We start from the raw sequence: 27,941 nt of genomic DNA on the forward strand, positions 1-27,941 counted from the left end.
GAGAGTGTAAATATAGGAGTGGGAGTCATCTGCATTGAAATGATTGAACTCATGAAAACTGATGAGATTATTGAGAGAGTATAAAGAAGAGAAAGGATGAAGAAAGGAAAGGATAGAACAGGACAGAAGATGGTCCAGGATAGAGACTTGGGGAAGAACCAGGTTGTGATGCACAAAATGTGTAATTATTCATTGATATTTCCAATTCCTCCCATCCTTCAGTATATTCTCAGGCTATTACCGCTATTCCAACTTTCCTTCCTTCCCTCTCTAATCTTGCCCCTGTGGTTAGTCAGATCTGCTCTACGTTGTCCTTTGCTCTCGAATTCCATTCGTCACTTGTCAAACTTGACCTCTGGGTTCCTCCCACCATCAGCCTTCTCTGTCCCAACTTATATGGCTGCACAAAACTGTACTGCCTGGGTATATTTTAAATTCAAGTGATCTAACTTCAACTGGGTCCTTACTGTTGCAAAGGAATTGTTTTATTCTCTAAATAATTCCCTCTTGACCATGCAAAAACTAATCAGAACATTTTCTTTTCTTCTCAAGCCTCCCACACATCCTCTTTTCTCACTTCAGTCAGCAGTGAACCTTACCTCTTACTTTACTGATAAAAATTGAGTCCATTTGGATTTCTCATTATCCCATTCTCTTCATTTCAAAACATCTTGTCATCTGTTATTCTCTCTTTCCTTCACACTCTGACAGAAGTTGTTTTTCTCCTTGCCAAACATAAGGTTTCTGTATGTGCCCTTGAAACCCCTGTTCCCTGTGTTCACTAGTAGATTGCAATTTCATTTTCTTTTTTTCTATTATTTTTTCTTTCTGTCTAAATATCTCACTGTCTCTGTTTCTCCCCTTCCCTATTTTAAACATGCCCACATCTCTCCATTCTTTAAAGAAAAAAAAAACACCCTTCATGAGACCCTCCTATCCTTTAAAATTGTCCTATCTTTCCTCCCTTCCTCAGCCCAACTCCTTGAAAAATCTGACTGTACTTGGCTGTCTTTTCTTCATCTCTCCCCGATTACTTCTCAATTTTTTGCAGTATAACTTCGATCCTTATTATTCAGTTGAAGCTGCTTTCCTAACATCTTAAGTGCCAAAGCTGATGGTCTTTTTTTCACTCATTCTTCTTCTTTGATGCATTTGACACTAGTGATCGTTCTCTTTTCTCTAGGCTTTTATGACATTACAGTCACCTGATTCTCCTACTTATCTAATCAGGGTTATTTTTTTTTTTTTGGCTTCCCTTCTCATCTTCTTTTTTAATCTTTGTTGACTGTATTAGCTCCCCTGAGTCTAATTATAATCTCTGTTCCGGTTGTCAAAAATCTATATATTCAGCCCCAATCTCTCCCCTGAACTTTGGTCCCTCATCACCGATTGCTAATAGGATATCAAGCTGGGTCTTCCACAGACACCTCATTCAACATCTACAAAACAGAAATTATCTCTGCCTTCCTTTCTACGCCCTCCAAATCCCACTTATCTTTCCAAACTTCCTCATTTTTATACAGAAACCACTATTCTTTTAAGTCTGCTAGATTTATAATCCCAGTTTTAGTTCTTGACTCTTCATTCTTATTCACCCTTTGTATACAAGAAGTTGCCACATCTTGCCATTTCTACCTACACATCTGTCATATGACCCCTTCTCCTGCAACTACTACCTTAGTTCAGGACCTCATAAACTCTTACCTAGATTATTTTAATGACATCTTAATTGTCCTCTCTGTCTCAAATCTCCCCATTCCAATCCATTCTCCATGTTACTGCCAAAATGACTTTCCTTAGGCACAAATTTGACCATCTTACTTCTCTATTCAGTTTATTAGTTCCATGTTAACTCCAGGGTAAAATGTAAATTCCTCTGTTTAGCTTTCGAGACCATTCACAGTCTTTCACCAACCTATTTTTGATAGGCCAATTTTACATTACTGTTCTTCTCACACATTGCTTCCAAAACTCTTCCAGACTCCTCTCTCTATTCCTCATGTTATATTTTATTGCCTATCTCCATGTTTTGCAAAGCTATTCCTTATGCCTGAAATATTCTCACTCTTTGTAATGTTAATTAGAATTAAAGATCTTCTTCACTCATTAATAAACCTCAGATAGTTTTTGTTAATTTCTAATGAGGCATTGGGTCTCAAGGGTCATGCCTTCTGACTCTGAAAAGTGTATATATACTCTGAGGTGAGGTTTTACTTTGGGGTTTACTCTTTGGAAAAAGGTTCATGTGCCAGATGAGACTCTGAGTAGCTGTTAAAGAGCCCCTCAGCTTTGAAAACCCAGATGCTGGTGCTTCTCTGTCTGGTAGCTATGTATGTATGTAATGGTCAGACAGTTGAATCTGTCTGTTGATCTATGATATATGTATTACTTATGGTCAGACAGTTGGAAGTCCTGTCTGTTGGTGTTTATTTCTCACCTTGTTATTTTCTCTCTTAATAAATGTAATTAAAGAAGATTGTTGACCTCTCAAAAGTTGCTTTCCTTTTAGAAAAGCAGATCTAAAAGCCCTCCTGTGTATGCCAGGGTCCTTGATGCTACACTCATCACCCCCAATTTATAGAATTTCTCTCTTCCTTCAAGACACAGCAAGCACCAAGTTCCACTTGAGTTCCTTTTTTGATCTTCCTCCAATGATTACTGCTTTGCCTGTCACACTGCATTGTAGTCTACTACTTCATGTTTCTATCTTGTAATAATTATTCTTTATATACTCATATGTATTTGGCAGCTCCCCATTAGAAAGTAAGATCTTTGCAGGATATTAGAGGTTACTGATTCTAGCCCTTTGCTGTCTGAGATAGGATTTGAACTCAGGTCTTTCTGACTCTAAGTCCAGTGTTCTATACCTGTGTCATTTAGTTGTCTCTTCTTGAGTAGGGATTGTTTCATTTAATCCATTTGTATTTCTAGTATTTGGCACAGTGCCTGATATATAGTAGTTCTTAATAAATATTTGTCAATTGATGGAGTAATTAATTCAGCAAAGAGGACTGATGAGGACAAGAACCAGAGAGAACATTATCCCCAAAACCAAGATCTGCAAGCATATCTACCAGTGGTTGACACTACTAGTTATTGTGGAGATCACATAGGGAGAAAAGGCAGTTAAGAAATCTTTGGTAACTTTGTAGAGAACAATTTTAGTGTAATACTGGAGTTGTAGAGCAGATTGCAGAGTTATGAATCATAGAATCTCAGACTTGAAAAAAAATCTCAGCATCTCTTTGGTTCAACCCTTATATGAGCAAGAATCCTCTCTGAACACACACAACAGCTAGTTATCTATCCTTAGCTTAAAGACCTTTGTTATTCCCCAAGACAACCTCTTCTAGCTTTGAATAGCTTTAATTTCCCTTTCTGTTACTTCTACCCATTGCTACTACTTCTTCTCTCTAGGGTCAAGCAAGTATTTCTTCTGTATTATAAACATTCCGATGTTTATAATACAGTGTCCTCCCTAAAAAACAACACCCGGAATTAAAGATAGTACTCCACATGTTGTCTGACCTGGTGCAGTGACATTATCACATTCATCATCCTAGACGCTGCGACCCCTCTTAATGCAACAAAAATTTCACTACTTTTATTTGATTCTCATCACTTACTTCACTCCCTGGTCATCTCCTCTTTAGATACCTTGCTACCAAGACCACATTTAAGCCTGGAGGGCTCCACTATCTCATTTCTAGAACCTCCACCCTGGGGCCTCACTATACTGATAACCACTATGTTAAAATACGCCAACTCCAGCAAGACCTCATTTTATTTCCTGGCTATCTCTTAAGTATCCTCCATACTGCTCCTCCCCCTTCCCTTTAATTTTCGTGACTTTACACTATATCTTACCTTTGCTCCTCATTCTGTTAACACTCATGCTTTGACAAACCCCAACACTGAACATCTGCATTTGCTCATACTCACATCCTACCAAACAGAGCTACAAGAAGCCATACCCTCTTGTTGACTTGGTCCACTACAAATCCCATTTTCCATAGTGGCTGTTTCAGCTTCTCAAACTTCCTGCAACACATCCTTCTCCTCCCTCTTTACTGAGAAAATTGAGACCATTTACTGGGAGCTCTTCTGCTCTTCAATATCATTCTCTTTGACTTCATCATTATCTTCTCCTCCACTCCTTTCTCTAAGGAAGTGGTAACGCTTCTATTTATACACTTAAACCTATCCCTTCCCTTCTTCTCTATCATCCTGGTACCACTCTGATCACACCCCTCTCTAATTTAAGTCTTTCCTACCTATTGATTCTTCCACTTAATGTCTACAAACACAGCCTTTTTTCTAGATTTTTAAAAAAACCTCATAATATCTTCCCTATTTCAGGCAAACTCATTGAAAAAGCTCTCTATACCCATTGCCTTCATGTCCTTTGCTCCTTACTTTCTTCTAAACCCTCTGATATCTGATGTCTGGTCTTATTATTTAACAGAAATTGTTTCTCCAATGATATACATGATTTTCTAATTTCCAATCTAATGGCCTTTTTTTCAGTTCTTATCCTTCCTGGCCTCTGTACATCATTTGATACTGTTGACCACCTTCTCATGCTAGATTAGAAGCTCAGAACCTTTTTTGTATCATGGTTCCCTTTGGTAGACTGATGAGTCAGACCTAGTAACGCCAATAGACCCTCTCTGAGAATGTTTTTAAATATATACATACATACATACATTTGTATGTATTATATATAAAAAAATCACTATAATTTTTCACGGGATCTCATCAGCTTCTATGGATTTTATTATCAAATCTATGTAATTGACTCCTAGAACTAATTTCCAGCCTTGTGAGCTCTAGTATCACCAGCTGACTCCTGGACAGATGAAACTAGATGTCCCATAGACATCTAAAATTTAACATGTCTTAATCTGAAATTTGTTCTCTTTTCCCTTAAACACACCCACCTTCCAAACTTTCTCTTCTCAAGGATGTCATAATCTTTCCATTTATTCAGCTTCAAAATCTCAGTGCCATCTTCAACTCCTCACTCTCACTCCCCCCACATATCCAAGTAGTTAGTCGGTAAATATTTATGAAGTGCCTACTGTGTGCCAGACCTGTGCTGAGCACTGAAGATACAAATGTGAAAAAGGAAGACAGTCCCTACTCTGGGAGCTTATAGTCTATTGAGAGAAAATAGCACACAAAAGGAAGCTGAGAAGAGCATGATGAAGTCCAGAAGAGTGCAGTAGGATGGGAAATGAGGAGATGCCTGGCCTGTGCAATTACCTTAAATGAAGGTTCTGGGGCAGGGCTCAACCCTCCATCATCCAGTCAGAAGAGCAGAGGGTACTGAGGGGGTGAGAGTGCCACATCTGAGGCCATTTTGCAAGACGGTGAGGTTGCTTGTGGTCAGGTTCCTAGAGGCACAAGGAAAGATCAGTTTCAAGGAGTGCACCAAGGTGGGAAATGAAGAATTTACCAATTTCTTTCATTTTTAACTGTATGGCTCTTGCTACCCACTTCTTCTCTTCAGACTTAATACATAACATTTTCTTCCACACCATCTATGGCCCATTCATGCTGGATTCCTTGCTGTTCCTCATACAAGGCATATAATCTCCTGTCTCAGTGCATTTGCAGGTTTTTCTTCATTCCCACAATGTTCTCCCTTCTCATCATCACCATTTGGAATCTCTGCTCTCCTTAAAGATTTAGCTTAAACACCACCTTCTATTTGAGATATTTCTTTATCCCTTGGCTGTTAACACCTTTGTCTCCCCAGACTTCCACCTAGGTTTTCATGTTTTTGCTTTATGTGCATTATGTGTATATATACATATGTGGATGAATCCTTCCCCATTAGAAAATAAGCTCAATGAGGACAGGGATTGTGCATTTTATCTTTATATGCCTAGAACCTAGCACATATGCAGTGCTTGGCAAATAGTGCTTGACAATTTGATGAACTGATAATTATACCTCTTTGTCATCCTGCAACTTCTACTACAAGAATCTCCAAAGACCCTGAGAAGTTAAGTGATTTGCCCAGATACAGAGCCACTATGTGCCAGAAACAACTTGAACCCAGATCTCCCTAAATCTGAGAGCAGCTCCTTATCCACTATACCAGAATGGCTTTTACAACATAAATAATCAAAATTATTTTGTCTTTTGTGATCTCTGGCCTTGTATTATTGTCAGTTCTTTCCCTAACCGTACACCTGAAAGGCACCTTTCAATCATCTATCACTTTTTCATTTAGATTGCTTATCCATTTGGAGTTTATTGTGTGGTACAGATGCTAGACTGGTACTATTTTTCTATTAAATTAGTTCCACCTTTCCCAGAACTTCTTATTAATAGGGTATCTTTCCCACAATATTTTGAATTCTTGGGTTTAGTAAAACTACTGTGTTTTATTTCTTTTGGGCCTTGACAGTCTAATCTAAATGTTTCTTTTGATATAACCAGTACCAAATAGATTTGATTACTGCTTTATAATATACTTTGAAATAGGCTACTTTCATTTCTTCATTTTTTTCATTACATTTAGGCCTTTTGTGTCTCCAAATGAATTGTTACTACTTTTTCTAGTTATATAATTCATTATATGATTGCTATAACACTAAATATGTAAATTAATTTAAATTGTAACCATAAACAATTAATATCTCTCAAATTACTTGTTATCCTTCATTTATGGAAAAAACATTTTGTATTTGTATATAAGGACTGGATTATATATAAAGACTGGATTAAATAAGATTAAATTATCGCACCTGATTTTAGCCAAGGTCTAAATGCTAAAGGGCATTTGAACTAGAATGATCTTATATAAAGGTTGTGTTTGTCCATTTTCAAAGAGGACCATGACATCAGGGAGATGATGACATATCTTGTAGTTGACTTTGATTTGAGTGAGTGAGGGCTGTGCACGGTCACCAACCTCACTTTCTCCAGAGCCATCTGGGCCCAATGACCAGATATTCATCAAGATGACTGGAGATGGTCCAGGATGCAGTGGGAGACCCTGGACCTTTTAGGCTAAGCTCTTTTCAGGTTCTTACTTTGAATGAGGTAAGCCCAGTCAGTGAATAGGCCTCTTTAAGAAGTGAGTCAAGGGATGGCCCCTTTAATTAAAAAAAAAAAAATTCAAACTGGGAGGGTAAGACCCTCAGGGTTGCTGACCAAAAGAAACAGTTACTATTTACATTCACTCTGAGGGCCCAAAGTACAGCCATTAAGTGGTGCTTGGGCACAGACCCATTGTTGTTCTATGAGCTCCAGAGTGAAGTGGGTTTAAGGTGTTATCTTTGACAAAAGAGAGAAAGGAAGGGAAGGGAAGGGAAGGGAAGGGAAGGGAAGGGAGGGGAAGGGAAGGGAAGGGAAGGGAAGGGAAGGGAAGGGAAGGGAAGGGAAGGGAAGGGAAGGGAAGGGAAGGGAAGGGAAGGGAAGGAAATGTAGCCGGTAAACCCCAAATTACTGGACAGTTTTCAGTCATCAAAATTTCCCTTCCTTTGGAGAGGAGGAGAGGGAAAGGACAAGCTGAGTTACTCAACTGGCTGGCTCCCCATTCAGGCAGCTCAGACTACTCACAGGTTGTGTTTGTCCTTCCTCTTTGAAGAAGACCATGATGTCAGGGAGATGATGACATGACTTGCAGTTGACTTTAATCTGAGTGAGGGAGGGCTGTATGAGGTCACCAGCCTTACTTTCTCCTCCAGAACAATATAAAATCATGTTCTGACAAGCTGAGGAAATTTGGCTACATCCATAATCATTGCCTCTAAAATGATCAAACTTGTTCAGAATTAATTCCAGAAATTGGAGTGAGAAATTCTAGCTGGACCTCATGGGAGGGACCTCTCCAGGAGGAAATACAGGCTTTGGCTTTGGTCTTAGCTCATTTGGTTGGAGGAGGACCTTGCCAGCTTCAAAGGTATAGAGTATTTGGACTTCTCATCTTACCATCAGTGTCTCAGTGATGTCACAGAAATCAGCTAGAAATAGTATTTGTATTTGTATCAGGTGCTGAGGATATATAGGTCAGATTCACCGTGCTTAAGGAGAACTTCTTGAATACCAACAAATGGGAAAAAAGGACTCCCGGCAACCAGGAACTAGGAGTTAACACTTTGCCACATGTGACCACTTTCCCCTAGACTCTGAAAGAGAGAATTTTTCTTAAGCACTTTCTAAAGGCTGTACTAAAGTGCTTGAGATAAAAATGCAAGCAAATGAGATAGTTACCTTTGGGGAGCTTTCATTTTAATGAGGAAGGCAGCACATAAAGTAGAGCTGAAACAGGGTGGAATGAAGGGACTTTAAGCTGAAAAAGGGTGGTCTGATTATAGCTGGGAAGTAGTAGGAAACCTGGTTCTAGCAAGATAAGGTGAAAGCTCACCTATCAGAAGCCTGTCTCTAGAGTAGAGTCCTAGGTTCCAGTGTATGTGTATGGAAAGAAAGAAAGAGGGGAAGGCAGGATGGGGATTAGGATGGGTATTATGACCAGAATGTAGAGAGCATGTAAAGACATGGTCAAGACCTATAGTTCTGGAACTCAGTGGCTGTATTTCTGGGTTTATTAAACTTGAGATTACTCAGTACCAATATCATATAGATTCTATTGATTTTTAATTTCAATATATCTGAGAAGTTTTCTTACATTATTTTCTAAAATTTAATCTTTTTCTAATGTTTTCTGAGTAATCCTGCAATTATATGACAATATTTGATCTTTAAGTCAAGTTCTTTGACTTATAGAGAGGGACAGGAGAAAGGGAAGGAAAGGGAAAGGGAAGAAGGGAGAGAGAGAGAGTGGAGAGAAGAGATCATAGTTCAAGGGTAAGAGCAGAAACATTTTTAAAATAAGATTTTTCTATTGATATCATTTATTTCTTACATCATTGTCATCATTTCAAGTGTCCCTTCCCCATCCTGAGAGGCATACTATATAACAAATGGTGTTTTTTAGTGAGGACAAAAAATCAACACAGCTGGTCAGTCCATAGAAAAAAATCTGACGATATGTGCAATGTGTAACACTTATGGACCCCCTACTTCCACAAATGATTGAGTTGAGAGGTGTCCTTTAATATCTCTTCATTTGAGTTTTGCTTGATCTTTATACTTTTGTTACATTTACTTTGGATTTTTGAAGTGTAGTTCTTTCAATTTATATTGTTGTAGTTACTGTATACAGTGTTTTCTTACCTCTGCCTTACTTCATTATGTACCAGTTGATAAAGATTTTTTCCATGCTTCTCCATATTCATCACATGTATCATTTCTTACAGCACAGGAATGTTCTATTATATTCATGCACCAAGGTTTGTTTAACTATTCCCCATCTGATGGGCATATACTTTGTTTTAGTTCTTCGCTATCATAAAAAGTGCTGCTTTAAATAATTTGGAGTATATGGGGAATTTTTTCTTATTGATGACTTTCTTGGGTCTTTAGCCCAGTAATGGGTTTATGATTCAAAGGGTATGAACATTTTAGTTATTTTATTTTCATGATTCCAAATTGTCTTCCAAAATGGTTATATCATCTTATAGCTCCACCAATAGCGTATTAGTATGCCACAACTCCAGCATTGACTATATCACTTTTTTTGGTCATTTTTGTCAATTTGCAGAGGTTTTGTCAATTTGCAGAGTTGTTTTGATTTCCATTTTTCTTATTATTAGTGATTTGGAGCATTTGTGTGGTTGTGAATACAATTCTTTTGAGAATTGCTTGTTCAAATCCTTTGATCACTTATCTACTGAGGAATGGCTATGTCATATATATTTTTAATATATATACATATATTTATACACATAAACATATATAAAACATGTATATATAAACTGTTTATATATCTTGGATGCCAAACTTTAATTAGAGAAATATGATAAAAATATGATAAAAAAAATTTTTCCTGTTAAATCACTTTCCTTCTTATCCTAGGTACATTATTTTTCTCTGGGCAGAAGCTTTTCAGTTTCAAGTAATCAGAGTTATCTATTGCAATTGCCTTTACGTCTTGTTTAGTTAGGAATATGTCTCCTCCTGTAACTGTGAGAGATATATGATCTGTTTTTCTTCTCATTTTTTATAGTATGATCTGTAATATCAAGGTACTTTATCCATTTAGAATGTATTATGGAATTTGCTATAAGGTATTGCTCTAAGCCTAATTTCTTCCAGATTGATTTACAGTTTTCCCAGGAGTTTTTATTGAATGAGGAGATTTGGTTTGTTTGTTTTTCCCCCAGGTTTGCACTTTATTGAAGTTTTCCATTTTATCAAATACTAGGTTGTTAAGTTCTATTATTTCTGAATCTTCCTTATCTAATCTACACCATTGATCTGTTCCTATTTTTTAACCAATACCATGTGGTTTTGATGTTTGCTGTTTTATAATATAGTTTGAGGCACAGAAGTGCTTTCCTTTTCATCCCTACTTCTTTTCATCATTTCTCTTGGTATTCTAGATCTTTTATTTTTCCAAATTAATTTTGTTATTATTTTAATCAAATTCTTTAAAGTATCCACTCTGTAATTTGATTGTATAAATTAGTAATTCAGTTAATTAGTTTTGAAAGTCTTGTCCTTTTTTATTTAATGGCATGAACTGAATATTCCTCCAGCTATTTAAATGTTAAGTTCTTTATTTCTTTTGGGAGCATTATGTAATTGAATCTACAAAAGTCTTTTGTGTGCATTGGAACTTTGACCCCCCAAGATATTTTATCCATTTTTCAGTTATTTGGAATGAGTTTTCCCTTTCTACCCTTATTTCTTGTGTTTTGTTATTGTTATATGGAAGTACTGTTGATTTTGGATTTGTTTTGTAGCATATAACTTTGCTGAAGCTCTTGATTGCTTCAGTTAGTATCTTCGTTGATTCTCTAGGATTTCCAAGTAAACCATGAGCAAATAGGGATAGTTTGGTCTCCTCTTTCCCTATCTTTATCCAGTTTCTTTGTCTTGTCTTATTGCTATTGCTAGTTCCAGAAATATATCAAATAATAAGAGGGAGAGGGCATTTTTGCTTCATTCTCATGTTTATTGGAAAATATCCTAGTGTATCCCCATTGCACGTATTTGGTTTTGGTTTCAGATAGGTGCTTTTTAGATATTGAAAAATGTCCCTTAGTGCCTGTATTTTGTAGTGTTTTTAGCATTAAAAAGATATAGTTCATTCTCAAAGGCTTTTTTTGTGCATTTCTTAAGAGGATCATGTAGTTTCAGATGCTATGGATTTTAATGTGATTCATTACTCTGATTGTTATCAATGTCCTTGCATTCTTGGTATAAATCCAACTTGGGCATAATGAATGACTTTTTAGGTAAATCACTGGAATTTGTATCACAAGATTTTGTTTAAAATTTTTGAGTCAATGTTCATTAATGATATTAGTCAATAGTTTCCTTCTTGTGTTTTAGCTTTACCTAGTTTAAGTAATAGAGCTATATTTTCCTCATAAAAGGATTCTGGTTGTGTTTTTCTTTAATTTTTTATAATAACTTGTGAGGCATGCGTACTAACTGTGCTTTGAAGGTTTAATAGACTTCTCCTGTGAATCAATCAGAAACAGAAGGGTTTTTTCCCTGCTTTAGTTTTTCCTTCATAGCTAAATCTATTTCCTTTTCTGGGGAGTTATTAAGATCTTTATCTTGTATTCCTCTATTTCTTATGTGTTCTCAGTTTTTAGCATGTAACTGCATAATATTTTCTGGTTATTCTTTTTTATTTCTTCTGGTTTTGATGTGATCTCACCCTGTTCATTTGCTTCTTTATTGATTTGATTTCCTGCTCTCTTCTTTTTAATCAAATTAGCTAAGGATTTATCAACTTTGTTAGTCTTTTCAAAGAAACAGTTTTTAGTTTTATTCATTTCTGTGGGAGTGTTTTGGTTTCTAATTTATCTATTGCACCTCTACTCTTCATTATCTCTTCTTTTGTGCTTATTTTAGGTTTATTTGTTACCTTTCTAATTTTCTAAATGCATATTCCAATCATTAATACATATTTTTTCTATTTTGTTAATGTGTGTTTGTAAGGATATGATTTTTCCCCTGAGGACTGCTTTAGCTGCATCCAAGAAATTTTGGTATGTTGTTTCATCATTATCGTTTTTTATATAGTTATTAATAGTCTCTATGATTTGTTCTTCATTGTGTTGTTGTTGTTGTTCAGTGGTTTCACTAATGTCCAACTCTTCATGACTCCATTTAGGTGTTTTATGGCAAAGATACTGGAGTGGTTTTCCTTTTCTTTATCTAGCTCATTTTACTTTTTTTATTTTTAATTTTAAATGTTTATTTATTTATTTTTAGTTTTCAACATTCATTTCCACAAAATTTTGAGTTCCAGATTTTCTCCCCATCTCTCCCCTCCCCCACCCCATAACATCTTGCATTCTGATTGCCCCTTTCCCCAATCTGCCCTCTCTTCTATCACACCCCTCCCTTCCCTTATCCCCATCTTCTCTCTTTTCTTGTAGGGCAAGATAGATTTCTATACCCCATTACCTGTATTTCTTATTTCTCAGTTATAAGCAAAAACATTTCTCAACATTCATTTCTAATACTTTGAATTTCAACTTCTCTGCCTTCCTCCCTCCTCACCCATCCCCACTGAGAAGGCAAGCAATTCAATATAGGCTATCTATGTGTAGTTTTGCGAGAGAATTCCATAATTGTCATGTTGTGTAACACTAACTATATTTCCTCCATTATATCCTGCCCCGCATTTATTCTATTCTGTCTTTTGACCTTGTCCCTCCCTAAAAGTGTTTACTTCTAATTACTCCATCCTCCTATTTGCCCTCCCTTCTATCATCCCCCCAACCCTACTTGTCCCCTTCTCCCCTACTTTCCTGTAGTGTAAGACAGATTTTCACACCAAATTGAGTAAGCATGTTATTCCCTCCTTAAGCCAAATGTGAAGAGAGTAAGCTTCACTTTTTCCCTCTCACCTCTTCCTTTTTTCCTCCATTGAATAAACTTATTCTTGCCTCTTTTATGAGTGATAATTTGCCCCATTCCATTTCTCCCTTTCTCCTCCCAATATATTGCTCTCTTGCCCCTTAATTTTATTTTTTTAGATATCATCCTTTCTTATCACCCTGTGCTCTCTGTCTATGTGTGTGTGTGTGTGTGTGTGTGTGTGTGTGTGTGTGTGTGTTTATGTGTATAATCCCTCCAACTACTCAAATACTGAGAAAAGTCTCAAGAGTTACAAATATTATCTTTCCATGTAGGAATGTAAGCAGTTCAACTTTAGAAAATCCTTTATGATTCTCTTTCCTGTTTAGCTTTCCATGCTTCTCTTGATTCTTGTGTTTGAAAGTCAAATTTTCTTTTCAGTTCTGGTCTTTTCATCAAGAATGCTTGAAGATCCTCTATATCATTGAATGACCATTTTTTCCCCTGAAGTATTATATTCAATTTTGCTGGGTAGGGGATTCTTTGTTTTAATCCTAGTTCCTTTGACTTCTGGAATATCATATTCCAAGTCTTTCTATCCCTTAATGTTGAAACTGCCAGATCCTCTGTTATCCTGATTGTATTTCCATAATACTCAAATTGTTTCTTTCTAGCTGCTTGCAATATTTTTTCCTTGAACTGGGAACTCTGGAATTTGGCTATAATATTCCTAGGAGTTTTTCTTTTTGGATCTCTTTCAGGAAGTGATTGGTAGATTCTTTCATATTTATTTTGCCCTCTGCTTCTAGACTATCAGGGAAGTTTTCCTTGATAATTTCATGAAAGATGATGTCTAAGCTCTTTTTTTGATCATGGCTTTCAGGTAGTCCCATAATTTTTAAATTGTCTCTCCTGGATCTATTTTTCAAATCAGTTGTTTTTCCAGTGAGATATTTCACATTATCTTCTATTTTTTCATTCTTTTGGTCTTGTTTGGTAATTTCTTGGTTTCTCATAAAGTCATTAGCTTTCATCTGCTCCATTCTAATTTTTAAAGAACTATTTTCTTCAGTGACCTTTTGAACCTCCTTTTCCATTTGACTAATTCTGCTCTTTAAAGCATTCTTCTCCTCATTGGCTTTTTGGGCCTCTTTTGCTATTTGAATTAGTCTATTTTTAAGGTGTTGATTTCTTCAGCATTTTTTTGAGTCTCCTTTAGCAAGCTGTTGACTTGCTTTTCATAGTTTTCTTACATTGCTCTCATTTCTCTTCCCAATTTTTCCTCCACCTCTCTTACTTGATTTTCAAAATCCTTTTTGAGCTCTTCCATGGTCTGAGATGATTGCATAATTTATTTTGGAGGCTTTGTTAGCAGAAGCCTTGACTTTTAGGTCTTCCTCTGAAGACCTAACTTGATCCTCTTCATCTGAAAGGATGGAAGAAAATACTTGCTCACCAAGAAAGTAACCTTCTATTGTCTTATTCTTTTTCCCTTTTGGGGACATTTTCCCAGCCAGTTACTTGACTTTTGAGTTCTTTGTCAGGGCTGAGATTCAGATTAGTGGCTCAATTCCCACAAGGGCATTAGGGGGAGGTCTCCCAGGGCTGCCACTCAAGGCTGAGATTCAGATCAGCTGCTCAGTTCCCCCAGGGGCTCTAGGTGGAGGGCTCCAAAAATGGAAGCTGCAGCTGCAGTGGCTACTGTCAGGGGTCCAGACCGTGTTCCCCTCTCCTGGGTGAAAAAGTCCTCCCACTGACCTTTGAACCTGTCTGTGGTGTTTGTGGGTTGAGCAGTCAGGGAACTGCTGCTGCAGGTGGCTCCCTGAAGCCTGTTCTGGGTCCTGTCCCTGCCATGTCGGGCTGCACTCCACATTTCCTGGGCTGCACTGCATGCGCTCCGTGCGTCCTGGGCTGTGCTGCATGTGCTCTACCTCATTTTATGGATGAGGAAACAGAGACAAACAGGGTTGTTGCCAAAATTCACACAGCTAGCAAGTGTCTGAGACCAGATTTGAAATTCTGAAGATGAGTCTTCCTGACTCCAGGCCCAACACTCAATCCATTCAGTCACCTAGCTGCCCCTAAGGTTGTTGTTGTTTTGTTGTTTAGTCATATCTGACTCTTTATGACCCCATTTGGGGTTTTCTTGGCAAAGATACTGAAATGGTTTTCCCTATCCTTTTCCAGCTCATTTTACAAATGAGAAAACTGAGGTAAATGGGGTAGAGTGACTTGCCGAGAGTGACACAGCTAGTAAGTGTCTGAGGCTAGATTTTGAACTCAGAGAGATGAGTTTTGCTGACTCTAGGTCCAGCACTCTATCCACTGCACCACCTAGTTGCCCCTTTGTTTTATGACCCAGTTATTATTTAGGATTTCTTTGTTAACTCTCAATTTGGATCTGTATCTTTTATTTTTGGTTCCTGAACCAATTACTATTTTTATTAAGTTATGGTCAATAAAGGATGTATTACCTTTTTCTGCCTTTTTACTTTTGTTTGCATCATCTCTGTACCCTACTACATAGTCAATTTTTGTAAAACTTCTTTGTGGTTCTAGGAAATATGTGTGTGTGTGTGTGTGTGTGTGTGTGTATGTATGTATGCATTCTTTTGCTGTCCCCTTTAGAAGATGCCTTAAGTCTTCAACACTAGTTTTTTCCAGCATTTTGTTCAGATCCATATTTTTCCTTTCATTTATCTTTCTGTTTGATTTATCCATAACTGAGAGAAAGAGATGTTGAAATTTCCTTCCATCTGTCTATGTCTTCTTGTAAGTCAGATAATGTTTCTTTTACAATTTTGTATGCTGAAGCATTTGTAATATATATTTATTACTAATATTAGCTTGTTGTTTATGGTTCCTTTCAACATAATAGTTTCCTTGTTCATTATCCCTTCATATATTTAGAATGGGTTTTTTTGTTTGTTTTTTGTTTTGTCAGATAAGAGGATTGCAACTGCTGGGTTATTTTTTTTTTAATTTATTTGATGCCTAGTAAATTTTTTTCCCATCTCACTTTTATTTTGTGTATGTCTTTATTTTTTAAATATGTTTCTTGTGAGCAATAGATTGTAGAATATTGTTTTCTTATCTAATCTATTGCTCTTTTTCATTTTGTTGGATTGTTTAACCTATTCACATTTAAAGTTAAAATTATATTTCCTTCATCAGTTTCTCGTATTTCATTTTTCTTTCAAGGTATAATTTTTATTCCTTCTTCTGCTATAAACCCAGAACTATGTCCTTTCAGTCACTTTATCTTAATCTTTTTTAAAGTAGCCCTGTTTCTACTGATTCTTTTCCTATCACTCCCCATCCCTTCCTCTTTTATTTTGTTTGTTAGTTTGTTATCACTTTTGCTTAATAGTACCATTAAACTCAAATTTACATAGGTCACATTGGGCTGTAATCTAAGCCCTATTACTATCTGAAGGACATTATTCCATTCCTTTCTACATATTCTAGGTGCAAAATGGTCTTGCTTTATTTGAATTTCTTTTTCTTTGTATTTGAAAGTTTTTCTCCTGACTTCTTGCAGAACTTGTTTCTGAATTGACTTATTAAATTTAACTACTGTGTGTCTTGTAGTTGTCAGCCTTGAGGTTTTTTGTTTGTTTATTTTTCCTGGAGATGATGTGTGAATTTTTTCAATTGGAATTTATTTTCTATGTTCAGAAGTTCTGGGCAATTATCTTCTACTATTTCCTGCATAGTGGTATTAAGACTTTTTATCCTGTCTCATTCTTCTGCGAGACATATAATCTTTAGGTTGTCTCTACATTTCCTGTCTTTCATATCAGTATGTTTGCTTGGATGATGAGCCATTTAAAATTACTGAGTTCTGACTGTCCTCTCCACTGTCTTCCACTTCTGTGTATTTGCATTCCCAATCTATTATTGTCTCTTTGTTTTTGTGTTGAGATTTTCTATCACTGAATCCACTTGTGCAGATCACAAATCCTGCTTTTACAATTTTTATTTTCTTTTTTAACCACTCAGGAACAGTGGGTTATTGTTACATATTCCACCAAGTCCTCTGTCTCATAAAGTGTTGGATTATTTTCCCTTGTTTCATTTACTAAATCTGGAGGCCATATTTTGTTCTATTGTTGAATGTTGATTTGTCTGGTTTTGTTCAAGGTCCTTGAGTTTTTTTCTTGTTGAATCTTTTGTAATTTCAGTCTTCCCCATACTCCTCTCCAATTTTCCCCTGTTCACTTTCTGACTCTGTCCCCTCTGGTGTTGGTGGTTTCTTTGGGGGATAGATCTTATATCATCTCAGTCTCATCCCATGATGGTCTACCAGCTTAGATCTCTGCCCCAAGTGACGTTTGAGTGGTCAGAACTAGCCCTGCTAGATGCTATTCTCTTTCCCTTAACATTCTCTCTCCATCTCTCTCTCTCTTTCACACACACACACACACACACACACACACACACACACACACACACACACACACATGTACACATGTCCTGTCTTGTACCACTGCCTCTTTTCCTTAGATCTCTGTCCTAGCTGGCAGTTCAGATCTTTGCCACATTGGTCTTAAGAGCTTGTATGCTTCAGCACTTACTCTGCTGGTGCTATGGGGTTTCAGTCCCTGGCAGGCTTTCACTCCTGAGAAGCTATGACCACTACCTGGCTGTCTGTCTTGACCTAGGTCAACTCCCACAGCCTGGAGTCAAGGTGTTCCTAGTATTGGAAAGAGGGTGGCATAGTAGCATGAAAGTGGGTTTTGTTGTAAGCCTCTGTTGGTTCTTCCTGGTAGAGCTCAAGATCAGTGAGCATCATCAGTTCCTGGGTGTGTGTATGTGTGTGTGTGTGTGTGTGTGTGTGTGTGTGTGTGTGTGTGTGTGTGTGCGTGTGCGTGTGTGTGTGTGTGTGTGTGTTTTAATCTTTTGGATTCTGGATGTCCTAGATCATAGAGATAGTTGAAGTTGCTTTCTCTTTGGCACATAAGTTCAGTTTCGGAGGGCCTTGAGAGGTAAGGAGGATGAGATAAAAATATTTTGTCCTCCCTCTTGTTGCTCATGTGACCTGGGCTGAATGGAAACTTTTAAAAACTGATATAGCATCACTACTTCTCCTCAGTAAGTAGACAAGGGTGCAATTGGCACATTTGTCGATATCCCTAATTCCAGAAAAGTCTCTTAGTACCTAGAGAGAATTCAGCATTGACCTTTAAAGTGTTTTCCCAATGTCTTGAACCAAAAAAAATTATAATAAAGTTCATATAGAAATATTCCATTTAGCATATCAAATGACAAAATAAAAGAAAACCCCGCATACAATTTCTTCAGAAATTGTTAGACAATCCTCAAATTCTCTGATTTCCATTCTCTCACTTTTGGGATCTTTCATGCCATCCCTCAACTTGCTGACTGGCTCAGTTGTGTTGTTATTTTAAAAATGCTCAAAACTAAACAGTTACTTCCCAATTTTGTGCAAATATGACTCCCTAAAACCTGAGAGAGGCATTCTTATTTTTAGGAGGCCTCTGTAAAATCATCTGGGCAACAGTGACCATTAGATATCTAGTCCCAGTAAGGACAGAATGTAAATCTATTCTTCTGAATTTGTACATTTCTAGTGAGGATAAAATCTCTTTTGATCCTCTAAATTCACGATTTCAAGTTGTTTTGAATGTAAACTGTGTTCTGAAAAGGTTCCCCCAGTAGGACATCACACCTGGAAGGACTAAACACTTATTGTCATTATCTTCAACAGACATTTCTTAAGGTCACAGACCACATCACTTCATTCTTCCCTGAATGGCCACAAGCAGTTTACATTCTAATCCAATAAGAGTAGGGATCATCTTATGATAAGCAACCACCATCTTTGAGAGACATCCCCAAAGGCACTTCCAGAAGCATAATGAACTCATTGTCTTCCATTCTTGTACAGCTCCACCAAAGAGCGTTCTGGCAAATGTTAGCTGGCTGTCCAGAAAAAAGAACATCCAAACAATACACCTTCAAGTTTAATCTACATTCTTAACATTTTCCCATTACTTTCTTAGTTCTAGATAATCTGCAACACAATAAATCAAGCCTTAATTTGAAGCATTTGTTGATTTCTGAGGTATAAATGCTCATACTGAAAATTTAAGTCAGCTCTCATGGGTCATTTCAAGCTGGCTCTAGCACACTCCTGAATACTATTGTGGACCTGACAGCCCAGCACTGTATTATTTCAGTTTGGATACTGAATCACTGCTTGCTATGATAACTATATAACTATTGCATAATAGTTAACAAAAGGAGACTTACTTGGCCAGCAAGGATGGTCATTGAAGGCACCTCATGTTTCTTCAACTGGATATAGCTCCTTTGCTGCCCTGCAGCCTTGGGGCCACTTTGTACTCAGGCCACTAGGAAATGATGTCAGCAGCCTTCACCTTTAGGCTCCTGAGCCAGCCAAGTCTTGAGGATAGTTTCAGTATCTTTTAAGGGAAAAAAAGTAGCCTAACTTGTATTTATTGATTTTACTTTGTGGTTCAGTCATTTAAGTCATGTCTGTCTCTTTTTAGAAATACACAATGGAGGAAAATCCTAAATCTCTTTAAGAAATTAGTGAAAATAAAGATGTAAATAAAGATTCATCCAATTCATAGATTCCTTCCCCCCACCCCAAACCTATCCAGAGATTCTTTTGGTATCTGTAGTCCCCAGATAACGAACTCCTGATTTAGAAGAATATCTTAAATCATATACCTAAACATGCTTAAAAATTTGGTTAAGAAGAGAATTTTTAATCAAAAAGGGGTAGACATGATCATAAAAGATAAAATAAATAATTTAGATTACATGGAATTAGAATGAGAAGCAAATGTTCCAAGTAGGGGGAATAAAAGTTATACTTTAGTATCTTTGATAATGGTCCGATACTAAAGATATGTAGGAAACTAGTACAAATATATAAGATCAAGAACCATTCTTCCATTGGTAAATGGATAGGAACAATTTCAAAAGTTCTTGCGAATTACTGACAATCAAATTAAAGATTGTTCCAGATCATTAATATGATAAATCCCAATCAAAAGATGAAGCTTTATTCTACAAGTTGTCAAACCTGATAAAAGATGGAAATAATCAATGTTAAGGAGGCTACAGAAATATAGTCACATTAATACGCTTGGTGAAGTTATAAATTGGCTTTATGGTTTTATGAATTTAAGAATTATGCTTTTAAATGTTGCTTAAATGTTTATTTATGTTATCTTTTGACCTAGAAATACCAGTCAGTGAGGTCAAAGAAAAGGAAAAAAAATCAATTGAAAGGATTATCCATAGCAGCCATATTTATGGTAGCAAAGAACTGGAAACAAAGCAGGTGTCCATTGATTGGGAAATGACTAAACAAATTATGGTTAAGGAAGGTAATAGAATATGCTATCAGAAATAATGCCTATGAAGAATTCCGATTCTGGAGGGAAGGCAAGCAGAACCACGAGATCAGTATGCATAACAAGAATGTAATCAGGAAGTACAAAAAATATGAAACTGGATACTGTGTAATTGAGACACAGTTAAACACAGCCATTTAAAAGAGTTGAGAAAATTCATTTTTCTCCTTTCTAGGAAGAGGAAAGCAACTGTGGGTATAAAATAGTTCATATATTTTCAAATACAATTGATGAATTTGCTAATTTTGGCGAATTTTTTTTTCTTTTCCTATGTTTAAAAACCTTGGTGACAATTTTTCCACCTCGTTTATCTTGCATAACTTCAGCATAAAACCTGTTTCAGTTAAATAATTCTCCTCTTTGAGATAAAAAATTGCATTGCTTCTTTCCTTTTATTTCTTTTGTAGCATTTATTAGGTGTTCGGTAAATCTCTCCTGACTTGAAATTAAATATTTAAATGGGAACTATTTTAAATTAAAAACATTTAGCCAAAGCAACCATAACTGATATAGTAAAGATGTTTCTTAAGGAAGAGAATGCAGAATGCTTTTCTAAATTCTGATGGACTAAATTTGAAGGTGTTTCCTACAGATAAAAAAAATAGTTTAGTTCCTGTATAGTTATTCATTTAAACTTACTCTTATTTTCATGACTCATTTTGCAGGACAGCCACATTCATGAAAATTTTGTTTTACATTGTGATGTTCATAGGTGTATTATAACTGTTCTTGTGTGGGACCGAAGAAACGACTGCTATCAACTGTGGAGGGCGATGTCATAGATGCTCAAGCTGGGAAATGTGAATCACGATGCAAGAATTTACCCATATTCTTTGCCTTTTTCTTTGCTACAGTTGTGTTTACATTTATGGCTGGTACCCCAATTACTGTGGCCATCCTCAGGTATACATTTCATTTGTAGTCTTTATATATTCTAGCCTAAATTCGTTTATAAGGAATATTCATTATATTTTAAGTAGCTTTAAGAATCTTGACTCATCAGTCCTTTCTATATTTCAGAACAAGTATTGTACAAAACCTAAAAGCTGCTTTATAGCAATCGTGAAATACACAATAGCATATCTTAATTATTTCGTACTCATGTTGGTTGAAAACAAACCACAAATTATCAAATACAGTAAAATTTTATTTTGATGCAGTTTAAAGACTTTATAAAGTACCTGATGTATGCCAGAGGCTATGTTAAGCATTGGGTATACTTAAATACTTAAGTGAACAGCCCATTCTCACCTTCTTATCCCATGACTGTTGTTCCTGTCTTTCTAAATCTTCCACATGGGAGTCTGTTCAAAAAGGTAGGTTCCTTCTTTTAGATCTAATCCTAAATAACTATCAGTGTGGCACTCACTCTCACTACATTACAGACCCATTGCTTCTTCCAGCCATGCCTCTCTTTGATGGCACCTTTTACACTGCTTCTTACATACAGTTTACTGATGGTAACATGCTGCATTCTATTTATGTCCACAATAGATCTCTCCATTTCCTTTTGGGTGACCAGCAGTTTTTATTTTTTAGAGATTATGGTATTCCATGATTTGATGCAAGGTAGAATCACCAGGAAACTAATGGTGTAAGAAGAAATGTTTGCATTTGCATATGTACATATGTGTGTACATTCATGCATTTACATATATATTATGGATATATGTAAATGTAAGCATTTACAGACTAGCTCTTTTACTATGTAGCCAACTTCATATCATCATCAGAATAATATACATTCTTTATCCACTTGGTTTTTCCTGTGTAGATATGCCAAGCTCTTTTGAGTAACGGTGTATCAGTCTCATTTTAGAAGCTCTGTGATGCTGCACAGCTTATTGAAATGAGTACACCATCTGGAGAACCTCGTCATCGGTTGGGATTCTCTATTTCCACCTGGACTTTGTGTCAGACACCCTTCATGTCCATGGGAAGAAGCTTTGGCAGAGCACCTATCTCTCTATTTTTATCTTTATATTAATCATGAATTATCAAACAGACTTTTATAATAAATATATAAATAGGAAGAAAAAAGGCAATCTTTGTCCTAAAGGATCTTCCTATTCAAAAAGTGTAATAAAACACATTTTTTAAATAAAAAAATGGAATGTGTTAAAAACACAGCAGAAGTCTAGATAAAATGCCATAAAGATTTGAGGAAATTGAAAAAAAGAAAAAGCTTCCACCAGGAGATGGTACAGTGGATAGAATACTCGGTGAGGAGACCAGAGGACCAGAGTTCAAATGTGGCCTAGAAAACTCAGTAGTGGTGTGACCATATCACTTCACTTCTATCTGTTTCAATTTCAGCTGTAAAACAGGTAATAATGGCATCGACCTCCCAAGCTTGTTGTATCAAACGAAGTAATATTTGTCAAATGCTTAGCATGGTGCCTAGCACTTAGAAGGCGCTATTTAAAAGCTACCTGCTATGGTTGTTGTTTTCAGTTGGTATGGGAAGGGAGGGAGATTATGAGGGAGTACTTCTTAGATCAAGTAGCATTTAACCTGGGCCTTGAAGGAAAAGAAGAATTTCAATAAGCAGAAATGAAGGAATGGTGGCATGGTGGAGAAGGGTTGGGGCGGGGAGCAGTTCTTTGGGGAGGGGCCGGCGGTGAAAATAAATCCAGGCTGAAGGGGGCAAGATGAGAGAAGACAACTGCTAGTGGTTCAGTTTGGCTGGAATATAGGGTGTATAAGGGAGTATGGTGAAATACATGTCTTAAATCCTGGACTAAAGAAGCTTGTATTTTATTATATAACATGGGGGAATGACCAGGCTAGACCTGTTAGGAAAATTATTTTGGCAGCTGCAAATATGTGAATGAAAGTTAAGAAAATTTGGATACATGGAGACCAATTAGAAAGCTGCTAACAGAATCCAGCTACAGATATTGATGGCCTGAACTAAGCTGGTCACAGTGTGAGTAATAAACTCAAATTTATATAGTTATTTGTGGTTTTGAAATATTTTATCATAGCCCATTTTACATGAGGAAACTAACATTTAGGTCGATTCAGTGACTTGCCTCTGTCACAAAAGTAGGATGTGTTAGAAGCCAAGGTTCAGACCATATTCACAACACAATGATGCCTTTCTATGGATAGATGGTACATATAGAAAAGCCATTTCCAAGAAAGAGTTGAAATGACTGGGTAATTGAATGGGGGATGGGTGGAAAAGGGGGAGGGAAATAAGAGAAGGAAAGATAGAGTTGAAGAAGGAAACCAATCAAAGAAAATTCTAATGTTTTGATCCTAGATGACTACTATAGTAGAAACTTTATCAATAGAAACACAGCTCGTTATTACACCAATTGGATTAGTCATGGATTAATTATAGGCATTTCCTGAGCATCACTGCAGTGTTAGCCATCCTGACCAAGGACAGAAGCTGGAAACAAAGGAAGACATGTTTTTAATATGTTAATGCCTTTCTTGTTCGTTAAACTGCATAGAATTGACAGATTTATATTTCTCATCCATTCTGGGGTAAAATATCGACTAACATTTTAAATCATAGCATTAAATATGCTTTATAATGATTTTTCTTTCTTTTCACTTGCTTTAAGGAGCTAAGTTTGAAGAGGAACATCTGTCACCAGGTCTTAGATTGATCAGAAATGAACTAAAATGGGTAGCATAGTATACATGGTCTATAAAATGCACAGTTCCCTCTTTCATGTAGATAAAACAATTTCATTTGGAAGAGAAAACAAACTTAAGGCAGCTTGATCCCATTATTGCAAAGCAGAGAATCAGTAAATGTGAAGTGCTATAGCAAAAACCAAGTATATAATTATATTTACTAAAGACTTACTAAGCACTTACGTTGCACAAGATTAATAAAACACAGTCCTTATCCATGAAAAGCTTATAACATTGTAAGGAAAATAATATAGTGATAGAAATGATAATAATGCAAACTAGAATATGATAAAGACATTGAAGAAGTAAAGAAAAAAGGATATGATAAGGGAAAGATAATTTCCACTTGAGATATTCATTGAATATTTCATGTAGAAAGTAAACCTGAGCTGAACCTTAAAGAATGGGAAGGATTAAAATTGACAGAAATCAAAAAATAGTCAGAACTGAGGAAAATATTTCCAACCTAGAATGTAGTGCAACAACCCTGGGAGGTAGGTGCCCTTATTATCTCCATTTTACATAAAAGGAAACTGTGGTAAATAGAGGTTAAATGAATTGTCTTGGGTCACCCAGGATCTAAGCCTCTATTTGTTATCAGGTATCTCTGATTCTAGACCCAGTGCTCTAGTCATGGCACCATCTAGCTACTTCCAGGGAAAGGTTGGAGTAAAGCTGATATAGTTTAAAAAAGGGCCCTATTTGGAGTCAGAGAACCTGGTTTTAAATCTGCAAACTTATGAAAATCTTCTGAGTGAGAGAAATCAGTAATTCCAAGTTGGAGTCAACTGCTATTATGGATGACCAGGGAAAGGTAGAAAAACTTCATTGTTCTAGATTATGGAAATGGAAGGAACATTTGTGAAGAGGATGATGGAGATGAAATCAAAGGTTTGACCATTCCTTTTTGTGGCTGAATTTTTTTAAAAAGTATAAATCATAAGAGCAAGGAAGTTGATTTTTGAGGAGATATCAACATGTATATTGAAGTCTCCAAGTAGGGTCTAGGATGGAGAGAAAGCTTGTGAGTCAGCTTAACCAAACTTCTTGAGAGATCAGGGAATGTCCTAAGGATTGGAAAATGCCTACTAACAGGCTCAGGATAGGGTGAATATGATAGGATAGGATGGAATGAACCTTAGAGGAAGAAAAGGTTACTAAATGATTGAGATGGGGGAGGGTCTGAAAGTGGCAGCAAGGAGCAAGGGATATTTCTGGCCCAGTTTGTCTTTGAAAGAAGATCCATCCAATACTGGAGGTGTGGAGCTGCAGTTTTTCTGGGTAAAGCCAGGATTTCATAATTGTACAAAGAGCAAAGGAGTGTGAGACAAAGACATCTAATGTGAAGGATAGTTTGTTATCAATAGAAATGGCAGCACAGGAGAGGGACATAGGAAGGGTCAGGCTAAAGCCAATGGAGGTAAGGGAACATGGATGGCTAATAGGGAGGGGAATGTTCACTTGTGCCATCTTAAGCTTTTAATAATGTGTGTGCTGGCCACAGCTCCATAGAGTACCATCCAAAGGGAACAATGCCAAAGGATCCAAAGGCATGTGTGCAGGAGATGAAATGTTGTGTGTAAGGGGCAATAAGTATGCCAATCTGACTGCACTGTAGAATACATCAAGGATATATGTATACAAACATATATGTGTGTATGTGTATATGTATATATATATATATATATATATGTAATAAGTCTGAGAAGGTAGACTTAACCCAGTTGACATGAATTGGGATGACAGCCTTGTGAGTAGGAAGAAAGAGAAAGATGTGACAGATAGTGGTCACAGACTCTGCAAAACCCTGCAACTAACAGGATATAAGGGATGAGGGAAAGTGAGGAGTGGTTATGAACCTAGGTTAACTAGAAAAATAACAGTGCTATTAACAGAAGTAGAACATTTAGGGAAAGGGGTGAGTTGGGGATAAGAAAAATGAGTTCTTTTAGATGTGTTGAGATTGACCTACCTCTGAGGCATTCAGGTGGAAACTGGTAGGTAGGTAGTTGGTGATTTTGAACTGGACATATATAGGTGAATGTATAAGGTGATATATATGTATGTATGTGTATATATGTATATACACACATATATACATATATGTGTGTATGTGTATGTATATGTATATATATCTTTAGAGATATAAATAGATATCTTTATAAGAGAGGCAGGGAGAGGGAAAGGGGTCTGTCTAGGAGTCGCACTATACTAGACTGCATTGAAATTGAGAGAAGCAGTTTCCAGCATTTATTTAGGTGTTGACAGCCCTACTCCACCCTGCTTGGTCTGTGGGTGGGGTTCTGGAGGGGTCTGGATGCCACATTTAAGAGTCAAAAATGGCAAGTAGGCACATGCCCAAGAAAAGATGGTCAGCATGATGGAGAGGCTAGAGGACACGTCATGTGAGATTCAATTTCAAGAACTTTTGTTTTTCTCTCAGTTCCTTTTTTGCCCAAATTCTCTAGCGACTGGATTTTCTGTTGCATTTATCTCATTACTAGGTAGTGCTATTCAATGCCAACTCCTCGCGCCCCCCTCCATATATAGTTGCTTTTTTTAACTTATTCTGTTCCTTTCCCAGAGCCATAGACTAGACTTAAGTCCTCTGGTTTTTGCTGTAGCTCTTGTGTCCAGCTCCCATGGCATGGGAGCAAGTTTGCATGTTGAGCACAGCTGTCAAGGAAGCAATCAAGCAGCAGAAAATAGAGACCAGTTAGAGGAGCAGGACTTGGGACCACCCAGGGAACTACTTGGTAGTAAACTGAGGCAGGATTTAATCATGAAGAGAACAAGAGAGGGACTCTGTTACTAGAAATGCTGTCCAAGTCAGAACAGCTGGCCTGATTTGTTATGGAGCTATTAGTCTGGATTTAGGTATGCTTATTTCTCCCCTGCCAAGAAAAAAAAAAACAATTCTAATCCAATATAGAATATTTCCCCACTGCTCTCTAATTATAAATCCTAGAACCTGGGGACGAATTCAGCCTAAAGGTGTGGGTTATACATTCCTGGCCATGAGGATGGGAGTGTTGGAGAAGGGAGTGGTGTGGTTGAAATGAGGGGTTCATGGATGGGTGGGGACCAGCTAAGCGAATAAACTTGCTCATGTGAGCCAAAAGGCTCCTATTTGGGGTGTCTTTGTTCTTCTGTGGTTCATAGGGCACCTAAACTGATTATCCAGTGACAAAAGTAGTCTGAACAATCGATAAAGTAGCCGTAGTCCTAATGTGTATTCACTGTAACTCTTATTGATCATGCAATTATTATTTGCTTACAGGTGTGTATTTGACAGACAGCATTCTCTTGCCCTGGGTGTACAATTCATGCTTATCCGATTACTGGGTAGGACATAAATACACAGTTCTTTGTGAACTATTAATTTTGTTGACTTAATTCATTTTTGTTCACTATATATGTCTGTATATGTGCATAAACAAATTAAATTAAAAAGGATGACATGATATACAACAAATATGAAGGAGAGAGATTCTTTTTCAAAATTCAGGAATGAGTCATATTTCCGAAAAGAAAAAAATAAGATTTTGTCACTAAATTAGAGGTATTCAAAAATTGTCATAAGACAAAAATGATATGATTGCTATATATTTGAAAAAGAAAAATATAGAGTTTGACTTATGAGAAATTTGTGCATATAAATCAGTGAAACTAGACTGTTTATCTACCACCATTACATATATATGTGTATATACACACATTATATGTACATGCATGTGATATGCATGTGTATGCATACATATGCACACATATGTATTATATGTGTACATACATGTAGTACAAAATAAAAATATTTTACCTCTATTTCAAATGTTTTTTTTTCTTGTGCACATGTATAAAAGGATACACTTTATAATACAAATATTAAGGACCCACTCATGTAACTAGAGCCAGAATCTCTATTGCCACTTCTGTGAGCATCAAGGGAATATGTTTTAAAACTCACAATGAGTTTTC

General features: G+C 36.6%; 1 protein-coding gene across 8 annotated transcripts in view; it reads left to right on the forward strand.

Annotated features, from left to right (window-relative positions):
- Window positions 1-27,941, forward strand: part of LOC140496913 (solute carrier organic anion transporter family member 4C1-like) — a 121,830-nt gene that overhangs the window by 80,835 nt on the left and 13,054 nt on the right. For 4 of the 8 annotated variants that reach the window (XM_072597325.1, XM_072597322.1, XM_072597323.1 and 1 more), the window contains 2 exons: window positions 21,025-21,215; window positions 27,247-27,311. In XM_072597325.1, the coding sequence (XP_072453426.1) occupies window positions 21,025-21,215; window positions 27,247-27,311 (256 nt within the window). Of the gene's footprint in view, window positions 1-12,033; window positions 12,084-21,024; window positions 21,216-27,246; window positions 27,312-27,941 lie in introns of those variants that run through there. The other 4 variants (XM_072597328.1, XM_072597327.1, XR_011964447.1 and 1 more) reach the window with 4 other exon arrangements.

This window comes from Notamacropus eugenii, chromosome 3 (assembly GCF_028372415.1).
Source record: "Notamacropus eugenii isolate mMacEug1 chromosome 3, mMacEug1.pri_v2, whole genome shotgun sequence".
NCBI classification, from domain to species: Eukaryota; Metazoa; Chordata; class Mammalia; order Diprotodontia; family Macropodidae; genus Notamacropus; species Notamacropus eugenii.